Genomic DNA, 20,492 nt, shown 5'->3' on the forward strand with positions numbered 1-20,492 from the left:
CCATATTATTCAAGGATATTTTACTACTTACCCAAGGTTAAGACAATAAGAAAGGTAAAGGATATGGGCCATATCTAAGATAATTATTAGCCATATCCAACGTGTTGATTATTCGTTTGTCTTCGCAACCTGTACAGTCTGTGAACGCATCTTTCTATAATCTCAATCCACCAAATTAATCATCGATCTCATGCTAGGGTTTGTTGTTGATTTTCTCTTTTCCTCTTACCAAACTATATATGTTTTCTTCAAACGTAATTTATAACTTATACTCTTATTTTATAGAAGTAATAATAATATCAGTTCAGTGAAAATTATATTCATGATTAAAAAAACAAGTTTTTTTTTTTTTTTTTTTTTTTTTTTGAGGTGTATGATCAGTAAGGGGGAGCAGGAGATCAATCTAGATTAGAGGAGCAGAAATGGAGACAACCCCACAAACACTTATAGTAATATTATTAATTTGCAGTATCATATCATACTATACCCCCCCCCCTCTCTTCTTCTTTCTTCCCCTCTCCTCAAATTTAATTTAATTTTTCAAAAAATAAATAAAAATAGTGCCCCATTAATTACACTTTTATTTTGTCTTTTAGCCTTGAATTCTCTCTCCTGCTGATTTCCCCTCCACTAAAAATGCTCTTTGCCTTCCTTCCATTCCTTTTTGTCATAAATTTATATCATCAATTTCTTCCTCATTCTCTGCAAATAATCTTCACTCTTATCTCACATTTTCTCTCTCCTTTTCATCCCTACTAATTAGGGTTTTTCATTTTTCTCCCCCCTCTTCTTAATATGATCACATCATAAACCTCAATCACTTCAATCTGGTACTTCTAGTGATCTACAACTTAACCAACGATAACAGTTTATTATCTTTTCTTAATATCAGGGGTACAACAAGAAAACTCTTTGGAAAATAAAGCCTTTAACACAAGGAAAGTGTAAAAAAAATATATAAAGGTACAGTTTTTTTTAGTTATTTCTTCATTTTTTTTTTCCTGGTTTATTATTTTTGGATCAGAAAAATAAACAGGAAAAATAATAAAGATATGCAGCAGCAGCAGCTTAAATAATGAAATTATTCTATATGATTGGTTTTTTAGGAAAAGTGTAAGAAACAAGCACCTACCCTTTTGAATATATAGCCTACTACATACTACTGCAGTTGATGTTGTCTTAGCTTCAAGACATCAAGTAGTCTGATCTAGTGTGTGTATATATATATAGCTTAGGTTATAACACATGAAAGTTATAACCTAAAGTTTTGAATTTTATGAAAGCTTTATATTATAAATATAATATAGAGTTGTATAGTAGTAGTATCTTGTTAGCTTAGGTTGTTGAAAGAGGAGAGGTGAGGTGAAAAAGTAAGGGAAAATTGAAAAAATAAAAAAGGACCAGATCCCATGAATCAGAAGAGTATGTATGTATGTACTGTTGTTAGTCTATTATAGCTGCTTATGATCATCATGATTATTGTCTTCATTTCTTTAGGATTTTTTCACATGGAGGAGTATATAAGAGAGAGAAACAGAAATTAGACAGAGAGAAAGAGAGAGAGACAATTTTTAAGAGAATTTTTGTTCCTGAATTTTGATTTGTCAAAAATCAATTTGCCAATACATTATGAGGTTGGTTGAGTTTTTTCTTCTTTTTTTTCAATTTTTTTGGTGTGTGTGTGTGTGTGTTTTTTTTTTTTTTTTTTTTGAAATTAAATGCAAAAAGGGTTTTTGTTTGATTTGGTTTTGTTATTAAATTGGGAAGTGTTATATAATCACAAGGGTGGTCTAATTCTTTTGTTTTGTATCTTCATTCAATGTGATCAACCAAAAATTATCAACAATTTTAGATTTCATTAATTAATTTGTGGGTTTTTTTAAAAGTTTTTTTTCTAGTATATATATCAGATTGGGAAATTATATTGAAACTAATTCCACCAAAGAAGTTTTTTTGCCATGTTACAATATTATCTAAACTTTATTTGGGGAAAAAAAAAAGACAACAAAATTATTTATTTTTTTTAAAAAAACATTGTATACTTGGGATAAACAAAGAATCGTCAAAAGTAAGAAACAAATCAAATATACTAATTTTATAATGATGAAAACCTCATTTTAATTATGAATTTATGATGTATGTAACTTTATTTTGTGAAGAAATTAAATCACGTTACAACATACTCTGAATAACTCTTTAGTTTAGGCTTAGCTAACCTAATTTCATTCAATCTAGATTCTTGATTCCTTTTAGCAATCACTAATAAAAGAATCTCATTACATTCATCTCTTTTAATGTCGTCTTCATGAAATTGGACTATTTCTTTTCATTTTGTGTTTTGTCTTTACATTCTATAATGTGACACAGAAGAAAACATACACTAAAATGGCATCATCAAGCTCCTACAACTCGCCGTGTGCAGCCTGCAAGTTCCTGCGTAGGAAATGCATGCCAGGGTGCATATTCGCGCCCTATTTCCCACCCGAAGAGCCACAAAAATTCGCCAACGTGCACAAAATCTTCGGTGCAAGCAACGTCACCAAACTCCTCAACGAGCTCCTCCCTCACCAGAGGGAGGACGCTGTCAACTCATTAGCCTACGAGGCTGAGGCGAGGGTCAGGGACCCCGTGTACGGGTGTGTAGGGGCCATATCTTACCTCCAACGCCAAGTTCAAAAGCTTCAAAAGGAGCTTGATGCAGCCAATGCGGATCTACTTCGTTACGCTTGTAACGATATCAACTCTACCACGGGCGCAATGCAGGGGATGGGGGGTATCCCTCCACCTCCTCCTCCTCCTCGGCCGCCTCTCGACCAGTTCGGCAGCTATTATCAGCCGTCTGACCTTAATTCACAGAATCACAGATGATGCAGCCTTACCCTTATTTACCATGGAATGACATGAATAATGTTCATCAAAGAGGAGGTGATGATGATCAAGGTAACATGTGATATTATTGATTTATAAAAAGGTTTCCTAGCTAATTAAGCTAATTAGAGATGGCATATATAATTAAGGTGAGAATTATATAACTCATCATATATATAGTATCTATTATTTGATATACGCTTCTCTTTAGCTAGGTTGTTACCCTTTTATAATTTGAACTTCTACTTTTTAGTTGGAGTCATTGGATTTCCAATTTATTTTTTTGTGGGTGTTATCATATTTTTGGGGCATATATATATATATATATATATATATATATATATATATATATATATATATATATATATATATATATGAAATAATTCAACTATTTATTAATTGTAATCCTTCAATTGTGATGTTTTAATTGTGTTGTTATGCAATATATGGTCTAAATGAATCTTGGCTATGAAATTGTGTTGTGTTATACGCTTGAGAAACTTCAAATTGGTGATATTTGTGTTAATTTTGTGAAAAAAAAAAAACCGAAATACCCCCTTATGATTCTCCAAAATCTCCAAAACACCCTCTTATAAGTCCCCAAACTAAGGCTCCCAAAACATCTCAAGGATATTCATCTTCAACATATCGATCACGGTTTAAAATTTGGTGTATACGCTTCAATTATCATAAAATTCTCTCTTTGTTTTCGATTTGGTCTATATAGCTTGACTCCATGATTTAGTTGCATTCAAGAGGCCGATTAGATATTAGTTTTGAAGTTTGAAGGTGTCAACTTTAATCAATACATTGATTTAGGCCTAACTAAATTTGGGGGGTTCAATTCATGGTGTGCTAAATTTAGGCCTAGTTGCATGCTTTGCTTTTGTACTCCTTCCTACAAGTGATTAGTATGAAGCTTAAAATTTAATCCTATCATTAAGCTGGTTTTTCGAGAAAAGGTCAAACTTTGATTATTTGATGCTTAGTCTAAGGTAAACCAAGGTTGTCATCTATGATCTCTATCTGTTTCAGCTTTAAGTTAACATGCTTTCAGATGACTTCCATGAGGAGGTATGATGATTGTAGACCTCTAGTTGGGTGATTTTGAGCCATGTTATTCATAGATTTTCTTATAAGTTAGAATAAAAAAAGACCCGTTAATGAAACTAAGGATAGGTTAAGATTCTTGATAAACTGATGTTTATGTGCTAGCTCCACATTTTTGTTGATTTGAGTTGAGATCATATGTCCCATATGTAGTTTTGATCCATCAATATATAGGTTAGGTTAGATAAGTTGTAAAGTTAATTATCGATGGACTCGGGTGATGTGATAAAATAATTAACGTTGGGACATGAATTGAATGGAATAGACCAACTTGTAAATTTGGCTATTCCCGAGTCATTGAATGATATTTTTGAAAGAAAAACCCAAAGTAGAGTCTTGAGTCCACTCTCGGATACAGGTTTAGAGTTCTTAATTGAAAAATGTGTGTTTGTGTGTGTTAAGGGCTATAAGTTGCACTAGACTGTCTTATTTAATAAGCTAATAATAGTATATAGCTCATTTCATTTATAAGCTAAAGGGAAATAAAGAATTCATACGCGTGCAAGTAGAGCTCCTTACTTGTCACCGTTTAACGGATTAAGTAAACACAAGATAAGAGTATATATTTATGCTAGTTAGTGAATTATTAAAGGAGGATTCCCTAGCTAGAAGCTCAGGTCTAAGCCTTAATTATATTCCTTTTACACATATTTAGCTAATTATATTCTCACTTTGTTGGTGCTTTGTTTCTTAATTTGAAGGACCACATCTTTGCTTAATATTTCTTCTAGATCATTAACTTGTTTAAGTTGATGGTTTATTTCCAAAGTTCGAAAAGTTAAATGCTTATGGCCGGTCCTGAAGCATCTAAACTTACTAATTATGGAAACAGAATAAGCTAAAGGGTTTTGATAAAATTAATTATCGATCACACTCTTTCTCGTCAGAGTTGATCAACTTGTGCACCGATTTACATTTCTTCTATCTTTATAGGGTATCGCTAGCCATCAACTAAAGTATAGCTCTAGATATATGCTATATTACATTACATAATTCTCAGCATATATAGCTATGTCTCTTCATAAGGTAGCTTGCCTCCACCAAACAAACACCACTGAAGTTTAAAAAGTGTCATATATATTCTGTCAAAAAGTATCAAGTTCTTAGTTTTTACCCACAGTTTATGGTTTTAACCAGCAGTTAAAAGAGTGGTATATGACTATATTTGTACATACATGCATATTTATAACTTAGATAAACTTGTAGAAAAATAAATGAATATGGCATAAGAATGAAGCAGGAATGTACATGAAGTATATATTGTTGTAATGTCATTTTCTTTGAGTGTGGTGGTGCACAATCAAAGTACTCAAATTAAACTGTTTTCTTCTTTTACATTTCCTTTCTCTTCATGATTTAGGCTCTGGATTCCTCAACATACTCATGCATATTCTGCTCCTTTCCTGTTCAAATATGAATGCTGTATTATTGAATAAAAATTCATGATGAATTTTCATTAAATAGCTTTAAATTCTTCTTCTTTATTTTAGGGTAAAATTTCAAATTGGTCACTCTTACCATAATTTTAGCTTTATATATCATAGATATCCTATAATTTTATCTAAGTGCTAGCATAGTGCCCGTGCGATGCACGGTTTATAAATCAAATTATTAATTCCGTAGGAAAGATATAAAGATAATTCAATTAGTAATAAAAGGCTAATTTACTAATGGTCGATACAAAAGTAATGGATTGTAATTTAAATAGTATTTTATGTTATTTGCATTTCTTTTAATTTTTATAATGTTATTTTATTAATTGAAAAATAAATGGATAATGCTCCACATAACTATACAAGAGAAGTAGACTAATTTATTTTCTAACTCCGTAGGGAAAAAAACTAAAATTTTCTTGTCATATCATTCGCTTTACCAACTATAATCTAATACATGTTTTACCCGTCGCATTCACCAAATCTATAGACACGATAATAACCATATATTTGACCCAACATTATTGTATATGATATATGGAGTAATATTTATAGTTAGGAATTAATAGATATGGAAAATATTTTAATTTAGATTTGGGAAATATGTGAATAAGAAATATCATAATTATATGATTTGGTGAATATTGTATATAATTTATAATAGGTAGTTGATGGTATTGACAAAAATAAAATAAAAAAAAAGATTAAAAAAGGGGGGGAGGAGGGGGAGTTTTGGAGGCAAAATACAACACCAGGAAGTGACATGTGTCATTCCTGATGTCTGATTTATTATTATGTTATTGATTACAATAAGTTTTTAGTTTGAAGTTACGAAAATATTACCTTCAATTTATTTAATTTGATCTCTTTACTTTAATACTAAATGCTTTTTTAACTTTAGGAAAGAAGAAAGTTGAATTGCCTTAAATTAGAATAATAATCTTTCTAATTATAAGGAGTAGTCCTTTTTAAATTTTGAGCTCAATTTTGAATAAATTGATCTTTTTGTTTTAGTTCACATTTTCAATATAAAATAACTTTTTTTAGTATTAATTGTTAACGTCACCAATAGGGCGCGCTGTACAAAGTGCGCTTTAGACCGCACCAAATGGCAATTTTGCGGTTTGGTGGGTTTACGGTTTGAAAATTGCGGTGTGGTTTTTTAAAATGACCAAACCACGGTTTGCGGTTTGATGCGCTTTCAAAAAATATAAAAGAACTAAAATATATGAGCTAATCTTTGACTATTGGTTAACTAAAGGTTAAAAACAAAAAATTAATATTTGAATTATAAATTAATAATTACAAAATAAAATAAAAGTTTGTTTTAAAAAGAATAATTATAATTTTAAAAAAGTATGGTTAAACCACAAACGGCTCCGCACCAAACCGCATTTTGCGTGCGGTTTGGTGCTTTTTTTAAGAACTGCGGTTTGAAAAAATTACAAACCGCATCGTGAACACCCCTAGTCACCAAGTTTAGTAACATAATTAATACTCCCTCCGTTTCATAATGTTAGTCTCATATGCTATTTTGAGTGTTTCAAAAAAATCTACCCATATTGAATATGTTCTATTTTTAACGTAATTTTTTTTGGAATTAATTGGTTGTGGATTAATGACATGGCTCTAAGTAAGAAAATCTCTACCTTGAATTATGCATCATGACTTATGCTTTCTCTAAAAAAAATCAAAAAACTTAAATAAGGTAAACTAATTATGAATTATTTTATACTTTAATGTTAGATTCCAAATATTCCTCTTTTTTTATTTTATATGATAGATTCCGTATGGGATAACATTATGAAACGGAAGGAGTAAAAAAAATAAAAAAAAAATAAAAAATAATGTAAATTGAATGCAATGCAATAGAGGTATAAAGTACTTCATATAATTTTAACAAAGATTGTCACAATAAATGAACAATAATACTTCGTATATATGTTTCATTTTAATTATGTTGATATGTTCCATGTATACATTATGTCATTATATATGCCATATGTAATATACTATAGATATTTATGCTTTAAAATCCTAAAATTACTTTTTAGATTTAATTTTCACCAATAGCATATACGAAGTACATTTTATAATTCTAAGAGTAATGTTTATTTCTCAAATATTTGGACTACATATGAGTGGCTATGCATGCAATTTCTATTACTTCTTATCATTTTAATTAAAAGTCATTTTGGAGATCAAGTGAAACAATTACTCCAACTTATTTCACCCTCTCACTTAAGGATTAAAGTTAACTCCAAATCACGTACTATTAGACAAATATACATTTTCTTCTTTCTTTCCTTCAATATTTGCTATAAAACATAAAGATTGGACATTTTATGAAAATTTTAAGTTAAAGAAAGCTTAGTGTTTGAATAGGTTTAAATAAGTTCACATACATGAAAAGATAAAATTTCATCATAGTACGTGTATTGCTTCTTTTTATTTAAAGATTAAATTATTTACTTATAAGTATATGGATTAAAGTAATTAGCATAAATATTTGAAACCCTACCAACAATATAAGTATGAATTTAATAATATTTCTTCAAAATCTCTTTTTTAACTAGAAATAAGAAATCAATAAAATATGAAATTTAAAAGCATTATTGTGATCTCTTAGATATGATCTTGATCTCAACCGTCCTCATAAAAAAAATAAAAAATAAAAAAAATAAAAAAAAACTTTTTTTTCTTCCCAAATGAATATATAAAGGGCCCACCTCTTGATGAATTTAATCTTAAACAGTGGTTTAGGTAACAGTTGAGATTTTCTCATCATGTTTTTGGATCCACAAAAAGGAAGAAAATAAAGGGTTATTCATTCCCACTTGTCCCATACAATAATTTCTTGCCTCTTTGTCCCAATTCTTTCACTGTTACTTAAGTCCTATATCTACAGACTACTTATATATTCAACAAACACCAGTTGCCAGTACTACTGCAGCCAGCCATTTAGTACCTTTACAATTTTATTATACACATTCTATTCTTCATGCATACTGTACTAGCTACTCTGAGCAAAGCTAACACATAAATATCTTCAATTAGTATATACTGAGTAGTTGAAGCATACCCTAAAGAAAGCAAGATTTAGCTCACTTGATAAGATTTTTACTTCATACCCTTTGAGCAAGGGAGTTCGAATCTTGTCAAGTGAATGCTTAATTAAGGGTGGCAATTCTCTTATAACCTTTTCCCTGACTCCCTTACATGTACTACAAATACTGGACCAAAAAATTAAGAGTGTTAAATATATACGTACGTACATACAAGGTTGCCGTCTGTACTAGGGCTCTATAATTTGATAAAATCCATATGTTTAAGATTACTAACTTATTTACACCAATTAAGTATATTTTTATTATAATTATATATTTATTTAGATAAAATATTGAGTAATTAACTTGTATTGTACTATACTTTACTGTTAGAAACTTGACAAATATAATAATAATACTACTATGCATGTATATATATTACTAGTGGACACTGGATAGTGAAAGTAGTAGTTAAGTAGCTATTGTAGTTAATAGAGTTGCGAAATCATGGATTGTTGATTGATTAATTAGCAGAGAATGATTCTTATGAAAAAGATAAAGTATAGTATAATTAGGGTTAGGGTTTTTGACTGTTGACCAAAAACATAAAAAGAGGTAGCTTTAGTGTTATAGTCAGATTATAAACGAAGAAAGAGCATAGTTGGTTGATTATTCCTTTTCTAAGCTACTGTTTGACATTGCATATGTTTGCTTAATTATAGCAATAACAACGGATAATTTGATGCATATTTATAGAATATAAAACTATATATTAATTAAATATTACAACATACATACAGTCAAATAAATAAATAAATAAAAAATAATAAATATAGTGACAAGTACTATTTAAGAAACAGTGGAACATTAATGTTGCAGACTTTATTAATTATTTTCATCAGAATTTGAAAATATGAATATTATGATGAATCAGTAACAGTTGAAGAGTTACATTCACATTCGCATGTCTCTTTTTAATTTCCAGAAATGTAATTGGAGGCTTGAAATTGGTGAGTGATTAAATGGGATATTTAAAGAGAGAGATTGGAAAATCCGTCCCCCCCTTTCTTTCTTTCTTTATTTCTCCTGAAAAGTTGAGAGCATGTCACGTCCATCAAACACTCTTCTATGTCTCTATGTCGTATGACTCTCCCTTCCTCGGCCTTCCCCTTTCTTTTGGCCTCCTTACATTAAAGATAGTCGTGTGCTGTGTCTCGTGTCAGTCCCGCGTGTCTTGGTACTATTGGTTAGCCCCAACATACGGCTAAGCACACTTGCTATGTGTAGTGCTGAATTTTCAAAGAGCAACAAACCCAACTCTAACCTATTCTTTTGAGCTGTATTTTTCTGTTTTGCTAATATTTATATTGGTTTATTCTGCTATGTTGACATCTGCTATGCTCAAAAGAACAACGCCTAAGTGTCATTGTATTGTGTTGTTATTGCATGTCTAAGTCAAACTTTAGTTTAGTTTACTATCACATGGGATCGTGTTGCACTGTGTCTTATTGATTCTCTAAAAAAAAAAAAAAAAGGTGGCGCAAACCATACCTACCTAAATGCATGCTTTTCATCTTTAGTTACATGTATGCTAAAAGGAATATAAGCAAAATTGAATTTAAGTTTGGATTAAAGTAAATTATTTTGGATTTCCATCTTTGGTCAAAACTCAAGAACCACATTTTAGGTCAAATTTGAATCCAGTTTAAAGTAGGCATCCCATATTATTACTTGATTTTAAAACACGCAGTATACTTGGTGCATATGAAAGTTGTAGAGGATTGAGAACTACTCCGTATTGTTTCATACTTAACGTAAAACTATTATGTTGAATTGTGAATAAGCAATAATAACAGTAAGCAATAATAATACAGTTAATTTGATATATTTGAGGTGTAAAAATACAGTAGAGAGCAAACAGTTAGCCCATTAAGGTTTCATGTTGAAGCTTTTTGTGAAACATTTCAATCACACACGCATAACGACAACATTAAAAGTTGTTATCACTCATATTAATTTAAGATTGAATCTTGTTAGAGGTTTGACAAAGTTGAATAATCATGAAAAGCTAGAGTCCAAATAAAACTTTCTATTAGGTATATCAATCAACTCCTAATTGAAACAAAAACTAAGACTATTAGTGGCTATATATTCAAAAATCCTAGCCCCTACATTAACAAGATCTCCATTGTATAGGTTAGCTTTTTAAGAATGGTAACTTTTTCTACTTTATTGCTTCTCTTGATCGTGATCTAAAGCTTTATATCTCCTCTTTGATTGGATTTATATGTTCTACTAATTTTGTGTTAAAAAATATATCATGAATTTTTTTGTTAAATTTATTATCGATGTCAATTGTGTATTGTTCATGCTAACCATACATATAGGTTTTAATATTAACAATCAAAAAGGTAATCTGGGTGTGTGATTGTAATGTTTCCACCATATTACAAAGTAGGTTTTAGGTCACTAATTACACATACATATACAGTTGATTTTAACATTGAATGTAACATGTCCACCATATTTCAGTCTTACAGAGTAGGTTTTAGGTCACTAATTACACATATACAGTTGATTTATTAATAGTGAATGTAACATGTGCAGTGGATATATACCGTAGATAATTACATCGAAGGCCTGCACCACCTTAAACTGGTACGGATTACTATCTAAATTAATTAACATTCACAACTATGTATACAATGAATGAATCAGTTCCTATATTGACACGTTGATGCTTGTTACATAACTTACATTGTGTCATTATATATGATGAGTTAAAGGAGGTCCACAAATAATGAACTAAGGTATGGCTCTACTCTGAAATGTGATAATCATTTTTTCCTAAATACAAAAAATCCACCAATGTCTTTATTTCCAATAGAAGATTGATCGAAGACGTAAAAAAGAAGTAAAGAGAATTGAGTTGATAAAACTTTTAAATGGCAGATCAGAAGATAGAAAAGACAGATAGTTAACCCCCACCAACTATGTGTGTGTATATGTTCTTAGTGTTTTGGATTTTTGAGGTTGGAATTTTTGAACAATCAATTTGGCTTTATTGACATGCAATATAATGTAGTTGAAAAAAGTTACAGTATAAACTTATAATCTGAAATGTTACCAAACATGAGTTGTTCCTGCCATTATTTGAATTCATGATAAGGAATTTTTGTGATTGAGATGAGATAAATATGTACGTAACTAGTTGTTTAAGAGATGACTTGTTTGTGTAATTTATTATGAGTCAACTTTTTACACTACTAATTGTACGGTTGCTCTAAGTTTGAGGAGCCAAAATTCTAATCAATACAAATTCCTTAATTAAATGTAGGAAAATGCTAAACGTAGGTAGTCGATGTGGATTGAAATTGAGTCTCTTTAAATTATTCATAGTATCATTACATCATGATAGTCCATGTTTTTTTTTTTGTTTTTCTTTTTTTTTTTTTTTTTTTTTTTTTTGAGGAATGATAGTCCATGTTCTCATTCCACTATAAAATTGCCAAGATGTTTTATATATAAAAGGTATTTGCGAATTATTTTAATATTTTTGAGACAGTTTCAAATAGTAGTTTGTGATAACTTCCTGCTTTGATTGCGAGCTGTGATATAATATGAATTATCTAATGTTTCCTGTGCTTTTTTACTTGCAACTAGCTTTAGTGATTTATAAATAAACAAAAATATAGTCATGCATGCATGTAGCACGCATCTTGTTATATTAATATTCGTCTTGATTTAGTATAATTTTATCATTATAATAATAATTTTATTATTATAATTATAATTTTATATACATATTGATAATAAACGATTAAATTAATACATTGGCAAGTGTAAAAGAAAAGTAAAAAAACAAATGAAATATTGAGTAATTGTTAGTTGAATACCTAATTAACCTTACTAATTCTAGCATATTGTACTTTGTATAAATATATAGGAGATCAATGAAATTAAATCATCACAAGCTAGATTGTCTCTCATGTTAGTATCATAGTATGAGCCAAAGAGGAATAATTGGAGCATGACTTCATGAGACATTGTGGCTCATTATTTTTATATATATTATGTATAAATTACATATATCCATTATGTTATACTACTACTCTCTCCGTTCCAATATATAGTTTCTGTTTGTATTTTTTCACTGTATTTAAGAAATGGGAGGAAAAGGTGGATGAAGTGCATTAAAAGTGGAAAAAAGCTAAACAAAAGTTAGAGAAAAGTACAAGGCAAGTGAATAATTTAAGGGGAAAAAGTGAATATGTACAATTATAGACAAAAGTTAGAGAGAGAAAGTGGAAAAAAGTATAAGGTAAGTGGATAATTTAAGGGTGAATTAGAAAGTTCAATGAATAAAGTTATAAAAAAATGAGGGTATAATGGTCTTTACCATACTATCTAAAAATAGAATTAGGAACAACATTTTGGATCTCCAAAATAAAAAAAAAAAAAAAACAGGAAATATAATATAGGACAGATGGAGTATTATTTATAACTCCTACAAAAACAAATCTTATGCTCCACAAAAATCCAAAGTACAACATATATACACCCACCACGACCGCCGTTCCAAGTGATAGCTCAAAAACTCCAAAAGTACTAGCATGAAATTCATTAAATTACATAATTATTAAAGACATTATCTTTCAAAATAAATCCAAAACTCCCTATATTTTATACATCACCACTTCAATAAGTTATTTGACTAATAATATATATTACATTGTTGAACAACACTTTAAACTAGTGCAAATATCAATTAATTGAGGCTTGAGTTAAGTGCACTAGTTTAACTACTTTTGGCTACAAATCATTCCTAGATTCGTAATCCAACTTCACAAATCACAATTTAGTGCATGTAATCATAACTTCATAATACATCGAAAGATCAAATGCTAAATCATTGATCAATTATTTCGGCTTACCTAAAAAGGTATTTAATTTCATGCATCATATACACAAAGTATATGACAAATAATGATATTCAATCTAGATTAGAAGAACTAAATCTATGAAAAGATTTCCAAAGATTATAATTTTTGAGGATATATATGACATATAATATAGCGTTCATATCATATAATATATGCAAAACATTATAATTAATTTAGGATTTGGACCTCACCTAACCAATAATAGAGCTTTAAGCACGCCAAGATATGAAAAGGACGGTTTATGTGTCTAACAAACTATACAACTATCAAATTTATTAAAGTGATGATATTAGAATTATTGGCTGATAAGTGACCAATTATGCACTGACCTTCTTTTGGAAGATTGCCAATGATGAAAAAATGATGATTAGTATTTCAATTCATATTTTTTATCTCATTATACTCTAACTTATATTCTAATTAAAGTCACCGGCATATAGTAAAGGCATAAAAAATCCTTATTTAATTTGCATGAAACAATTGATTTACACTATCTTATACGAAGTAGATCATTACTTTTGAAAGTTATATGACTTATATGTAATAAGTATGGTCAAATTGATAAGTTTTTTATTAGTTTAGTGATAGATTTAAATTTGACCCACTAATAATGAAAGGCAGCGACTTTAGTTCCTCTAAAAACAAAACCATCTTTTAATTAATTTGTGTCATACAATGAAAAATTCAAATGAGATCGATTACCACCTTTCTAATTAATGGTTATTCCTAATGTGCACTTCTTAATAATCAAATACAAATTATAATATGACAACATTTTATATTAGTCAATAAGATGGAACAACATTAGCAATCCAATCAGTTACCTAATAATAGATCATTCTATTGCGGACATATGAGAGATGCATGCAGGTTTAGTAGGATCTTTCTCCATATCATTTTAAAAAGTTAGTGAAAGCGAGATTAAAATACCAATTGTAGTAGTGTAAGAGTAAAAATATGATCCTCTATGACTAACTATAGTTAGAGCAAACTTAAGGGAACAAGCTAAAGAAAAGTAGGGCAAATATTAAACCATATATCTTGTGTGTGGTATTTCAATTGCACAATTGATTGTACAATGTGTAGAGTAGTAGAGTACTACTAAGATTTTTCTTTAAAAAATAAAACTATTTTGCTCATGGAGAATATTCATATAAGTAAATAAAAAAGGTTGTGAGAGTTATACCATATGCATGATCTAAGATTTAAGTCAATAAAGTCATGACCTAGTGTTTAAAACCGAGGGTCTGTATACAATAAGTTACAAGTTCAAACCTCAAACATTTATAATAAAACTTTTTTTTTTACTTTTTTATTTTCATTAATATTAACTATATAAATATAAAATATATGCAAAATTTAATTGTATCAATTATTTTGGAACAAAGAGAGTTTAATTTATACATAATAACGTCCTTATAGTTCATTTACAGTTTTACACCCATCTAATGTTTAAAAATGTAGGAAATAGTATTGAAAAACAACCGACCAACTACCCACGTCTAGCAGGTAAGTTATAAAAGAGTTGTCGCCGCCTTGGAGATATTCAGAGATATGGAGAATATTACGATATCCTCTTTACATTTCATATTCATAGAATATAATGTTTTTATTATATGCTTCTATTGCACCTTATGTAACTTTATACCCCTTTGACTCTCTTTACCTGATTAATTAGAAAACCCCGCAGAAAGTCGAGCTTATTCACCCAAATTAAAATTAATAAAAATTCCTTCAAAAAAAATTAAAGTAAAAGACCTTTGAGTCAACTCTAGCTGGAATATTATCAACACAACAATATATTTCCATCCACTGATAATTTGTCGTTGCTCCCTTTCAGACACCATATTCGAATATTGCTATATTCCTAAGACCTTAATATCTGGTGCCCCATCTTTCATTTCATTTTATTTTGATTCCAATGTATTTCTGCCTTTACTTGTTCAATTCCTTACCTTATTCCTTAGAATACTCCATTCATTGCTATAAATATATATATTTTCTACGAGTGTAACAGTTATTATCCGACGTACTCATGTTATTCCTAATTATGTTTTTTTTTTTTGGTTCATATGAGCCACTTAGGCGGGGATGAGAATCGATCCCAAGATCACCTGGAACCGGGAGGAAAGCTCTTACCAACTGAGCTATGTCTCACTCTCTTTATACCTAATTATGTAGTATACGATTATTATGACAATTTTTTGTAACATGATTCTACTTAATTAGAGTACCAAAAAATTATAAGGAATTCCTTATAAAATCATGATAAAATCTTAATTACGAGAAATATGATAAAATTATGAATACTTGCAATGTAAAGACAAGTATAACACATCAATAACTATATACTAAAAGACACACCAGCAATGACACGTGCCATTTCCTGGTGTGTCCTTATTTATTTATTTATTTTTAAAAAAAAAACATATTTTAAAAAGATCTTATACTAAAATAATGACTATTTTCATTAATATAGTAATTACTTAAAAAAAAAAGATATAGTATATTCCGTATCTTTAAACATACAAGATTGACAACTATAAATAATAAAAAAAAAATACTCCGTAATCAGATTTAACATATTTTGTGACATTTTGTACTACAAGAAAAATTATCAGTTATGATTTACCTAAATATTTATCTAATTATGTAACATTAACTTTATACTAAAGAGCAAATTTTGCTTGCCAAAATATTTTATTTCAATATACTTTTTTTTTTTCCTTTCCATTTATTTCCTGTTATTATTATGGAAATTCTAAATAAATTGTTAATTTTAACAAATATGACAAGAACTAATATTTGATTTGATTAAAACAAGTGTGACTTCATAGTTCGATTTCCACTTGCCAATTTTTTTCCCCCGCATGTTCTATTTTTTTTTTTATTTGTTATTGTGTGAAATAAGGTTTGAAGTATGAAACATTATACCCCTCTATTTTGTAATTGAATGAAAACCACACATGCATTGAGATGGTAGTATCTATATGATTATATTTAAATTCATGTATATATCATAAACATTAGTCAATGTGGTGTATATAATTTATGCAAAAGTTAAATTGAGAAAAATGACAGATATTCTTATATTTACTTGGGTACAATGTATACCTAAATTACTTTTTACTCATTTTGATAAATATTGTTCATTTAATTATCAATTGAGCAGGAAACACCTTTGGGTGTATTTTGCTCCTTTGTGTAAATAATAATTTTCATAAAACTGTAATTAGTGATACGTGTAAGATGTTTTGTTAAATATTGTCAAACTGATTAATAATAACTTTCACAATAACCGTGTATGACATGGGATCTAAACTAGTTTACGTAATAGTTCAATCAGAGAGTGAAGGATAGCTTAACTGGTTAGAGCAGACTATGAACACTTGAAAGTGGGGCGTGGATAAGATTCGAACTCGTGACCTTTGTGTCACATTGGTTCTAATACTATGTTAAAGGATCAACTCAACCAATAGTTTAAGTTGATGGTTGAAACCCAGGAATATGTTTTTTACTTTATCAATTTATTAATGAATTTCCAACTTTTTCCAAGAATACAATATACTCCTAAAACATATGTTACCGATATAAATTTAGGCATAAACCTGTATTAAAAGTAATGCAACTTTATAATATCAATACTTTATTTGTATTACAAAGTACTTTATTTATGTTTTCTTTTATAATATGAAATACTTATAGATTTGTAGTTGCATGTATTGTTTGAAAAGACTATGTTTTAACACTAACTGTTAATGTTTGCCATCTTTATTCATCAATCCGAATCTCAAAAACTCATCTCAAACAACACGTACATAATATCCAACTTTGAGACTAAAAATTCTTCAATAATTCAATTCTCTGCCAAATCCCATATGATATGTATAACATTATATTAAAACTTTAATACAATTTCACAATTCACAATATAAAAGCACCGTTACCCAACAAGATAAACCCAAACACTCATTATCCCTTTTCATGCATGCAAACTCACACTCTCTCATCTCACCACGTGTCCACCTCCTTCCACACGTCATACCTCCACCTCATATTATAACCCTCACTTCTCTCTCATTATTTTCTCTCTCATCCAAAAACTAAACAATCTCAAAAAAAAAAAAAAAAAAAAATGGCAGATCAATCTTATCGCCAAGATATTTATCTAAGAGGTAGTCAAAGTCAAGGTCAAGGTCAAGATCTTCAACAAAGAGGTCAAGAAGCTGTTCAAAGTTTCAAACATTTCTTACATGAAAAAGCCCCTTCATCATCTAATGTTGTTGCAATTGCTACTGTTTTACCATTAGGTGGTTTCCTTTTGGGCCTTTCTGGGCTGGCTTTTATCGGCTCGCTTATTGGGCTGGCGATTACGACACCGTTGTTTATTCTGTTTAGCCCGGTTATTGTACCGGCTGTTTTGACTATTGGGCTTGTTGTTTTGGGCTTTCTGGTTGCAGGGGGTTTTGGGATTACGGCCCTTTCGGCTTTTTCGTGGATTATTAATTATTTTAGGGGGTACGAAGCGGGTCATGCGGTGGGTATGGATATGGATCATGTTTCAAGGTGGGCTCATGACAAGGCTGGTGATATGGGCCATAGAGTTAAGGAAATGGGCCAGAGTATTACTGATAGAGCCCGTAGGGAATGATATGGGCCTATTGGGCCGTGTAGGCCCAAGCATACTTTAGAGTTAATGAGGGTAAAATGGTCAATACGTTGTTTGTGTGAGTTGCCTTTTTTCTGGGGCATTTTTATCTTCCTGTTTTGTTGGATGTTTTGCATCTAATAATGTCATAATTTTATGCAATTTACTATTTTGATGGCAAGTTTTAAGTGGCAATTGTTTTCTCTAGAGAAATGTTGCTTTGTGATTGTGCTCTTAGATTAATTTCTTGATCTAGGTAATGTCTTTTTCACTCAATTTTCACTTTTTTTTATCTTGTTTGACTCGTATTCAGAAAATGATGCTTTGTGATAGGAATGTAATATAACTTCATTGATCTTTATTTCTTTTCACGTACAAAAAGATTCACTACTTGCTACATTTTAAGATTTTTGAGGGTAAGGAAGGAACAGCCAAACCTAAATCAAAGTTACAAGAATAAAACAGGTGATAAAAGTTACACTATCGTGTCCTAGATAGAAACAATGAAAACTACTCCCTCTGTTCCTATTTATTGGTTACATTTTAATTGTGCATGTTTGTTAATATACTTGTTTGACCATTAATATCTTTTGTAGTATATTTGTTAAAAATTATCTTCATAATTCATATAAATATGTTTTGTATAATAAAATATTTCGGAAAAATTTATAGTTAATAATTAGTAAACGGCTTAAAAATACGGGGTATTACAACTATTATATGATATCATATGTCTAAATATCTTGTATTATCAAAAGGGATTATGTGGTCGTATTCATTCAAACCAAAAAGTTAATCTAAAAATTTGTCAACAATTTAGGCATTGTCCCGACATAAAACTAGTATATATATAAAGAGGAGTTTTTTCCCGAGATTTTAGGGTGCCACGTTGGATTTTTTTTTAAAAAAGAAAAAAATTAAAGCGGCTCATAAGATTAAGATTTTAGAAAAAGTGTGTTAGGATTGTGATTTAAAGTGTGCCACATAGGATAATAAAATAAAATAAAATTGGTCAAATAATTCGTTTGATAATGTAGGATATTTGAACATACGATATCATATGGAGTGTACTTTGTATAGTTTTGTTTGTAAATAAATATCTATGTTATTATTCACTGAACTAAAAGTGTTTTTACCAAACTAAAATTATTTTTATTGATTAAAACTTATTTTACTGATTCTCTAATATTTATTTAAATAAATTAATAACAATGCATTTTGTATGCGGCTAGCCACACCATCTGGCCGGACAAAGTAACCCCTATAAAACTGATCGAGTAACCTCTGTAATACTAACTGAGTAACCTCTAGCACTGACTAAGTAACCCCTATCTATAACACTGATTGAGTAACCACTATAACACTGACCAAGTAACCCCTTTAGCACTAACGAAGTAACTCTCTGATCTTGTAATAGTTGGCGACACGGTTTGGCCAATTACGTATAAAAGTTTGTGATTAAATATATTATAAATGGATCTTATTTTAACGAACTTTTTAAAACGAATTTGATGATGGAAATAGAATTGAGTTATATGATATTTATTAAAAATTATGATTAATTATTTATATATGAAATATTAGAATTTTATCGATAATAAAACTCTATGCAACAGTTTTATCTTAAAAAATTTATCCAAAAATTGCTTACTTAGCATCATATGTGTCACAATAATACCTATTTATCTCCTACGTGTCATGATCCTCCCTTGGGGTGGACGAGATGGCCATGGCCATATCTCTGCAAGCTATGTATGCCCATATCTCGCACCCGCTCGACCTGGGCTCTGGTGGGTACGGCTGCTAAGGCATCTGAAAGTGCATCAACCATCGCACCCATATCCCCCGCCTGTAGTAATCATCCATGACTTAGTAATATGATATAGAATTTCAAATAATTTTGGAAAATAAGAAAATGGAATAAACTCACAAGTCCGCTGATAACATCATAAGCTGGATGGTAGTGCGTGGACGGTGGCGTGTAGGTAGGGTTGATGAAAAGGCGTGTAATCTTCCTGTACCATACCATGTAAGGATCACGCGGATCCATAACACCCTGAAACAGGTGACCGTCAACGACGGAGTCCAACCGCTGGTCCCAAAGCTCAATGAATTGATGATGCTCCTGTGCCCAATTTGTCTCCAACTTTCCACGACGGTCAATGCCGTGGAGGCGGATACTAGTGTCACAGGCCATGGGGATAGGCTGGTGAAGTCCGAACTGTCGCAACACTCGGTCCGGTAGATGGCTCTCCACGACCTCGAAACAGATCACGGGGGTCCCGGCAAGCCACTCAGCACGATGCTCGAGCAAGTGTTCCGGCATGGCCTCTACCAACACAGCAGAATAGGGATCCCATGTCATCTGCAATAAGGAAATATTGTAAATAGGTTAGGGCAATGCCAATAAACAGTATAAAGAGTAAACAAAAGATTACAAATT

General features: G+C 30.3%; 2 protein-coding genes across 3 annotated transcripts; both read left to right on the plus strand.

Annotated features, from left to right (window-relative positions):
- Positions 1-239: 239 nt before the first annotated feature.
- LOC110727593 (protein LATERAL ORGAN BOUNDARIES-like) lies at positions 240-3,170 on the plus strand. Of its 2 annotated transcripts, none has more exons than XM_021907174.1 (2): positions 240-963; positions 2,368-3,170. In XM_021907174.1, exon 2 carries the CDS (start codon positions 2,386-2,388, stop codon positions 2,866-2,868), a length of 483 nt encoding a protein of 160 aa, XP_021762866.1. In that variant the 5' UTR covers positions 240-963; positions 2,368-2,385; the 3' UTR covers positions 2,869-3,170. The 2 variants fall into 2 exon arrangements, with proteins under 2 accessions (XP_021762866.1, XP_021762867.1); XM_021907175.1 differs by lacking the exon at positions 240-963 and adding an exon at positions 1,016-1,634.
- A 14,319-nt stretch (positions 3,171-17,489) lies between these two features.
- LOC110727431 (oleosin 16.4 kDa-like) lies at positions 17,490-18,230 on the plus strand. Its single transcript, XM_021906992.1, has one exon. The coding sequence runs from the start codon at positions 17,537-17,539 to the stop codon at positions 18,050-18,052; it is 516 nt and encodes a 171-aa protein (XP_021762684.1). The 5' UTR covers positions 17,490-17,536; the 3' UTR covers positions 18,053-18,230.
- The last annotated feature ends 2,262 nt before the right edge of the window (positions 18,231-20,492 follow it).

This window comes from Chenopodium quinoa, unplaced genomic scaffold, assembly GCF_001683475.1.
Source record: "Chenopodium quinoa cultivar QQ74 unplaced genomic scaffold, ASM168347v1, whole genome shotgun sequence".
In the NCBI taxonomy this organism is placed as follows: Eukaryota; Viridiplantae; Streptophyta; class Magnoliopsida; order Caryophyllales; family Amaranthaceae; genus Chenopodium; species Chenopodium quinoa.

What these genes read in the sequence shown, in the direction of transcription:
- LOC110727431 (XM_021906992.1), top strand. Translation starts at nt 17,537, where the DNA reads ATGGCAGATCAATCTTATCGCCAAGATATTTATCTAAGAGGTAGTCAA.
- LOC110727593 (XM_021907174.1), top strand. Translation starts at nt 2,386, where the DNA reads ATGGCATCATCAAGCTCCTACAACTCGCCGTGTGCAGCCTGCAAGTTC.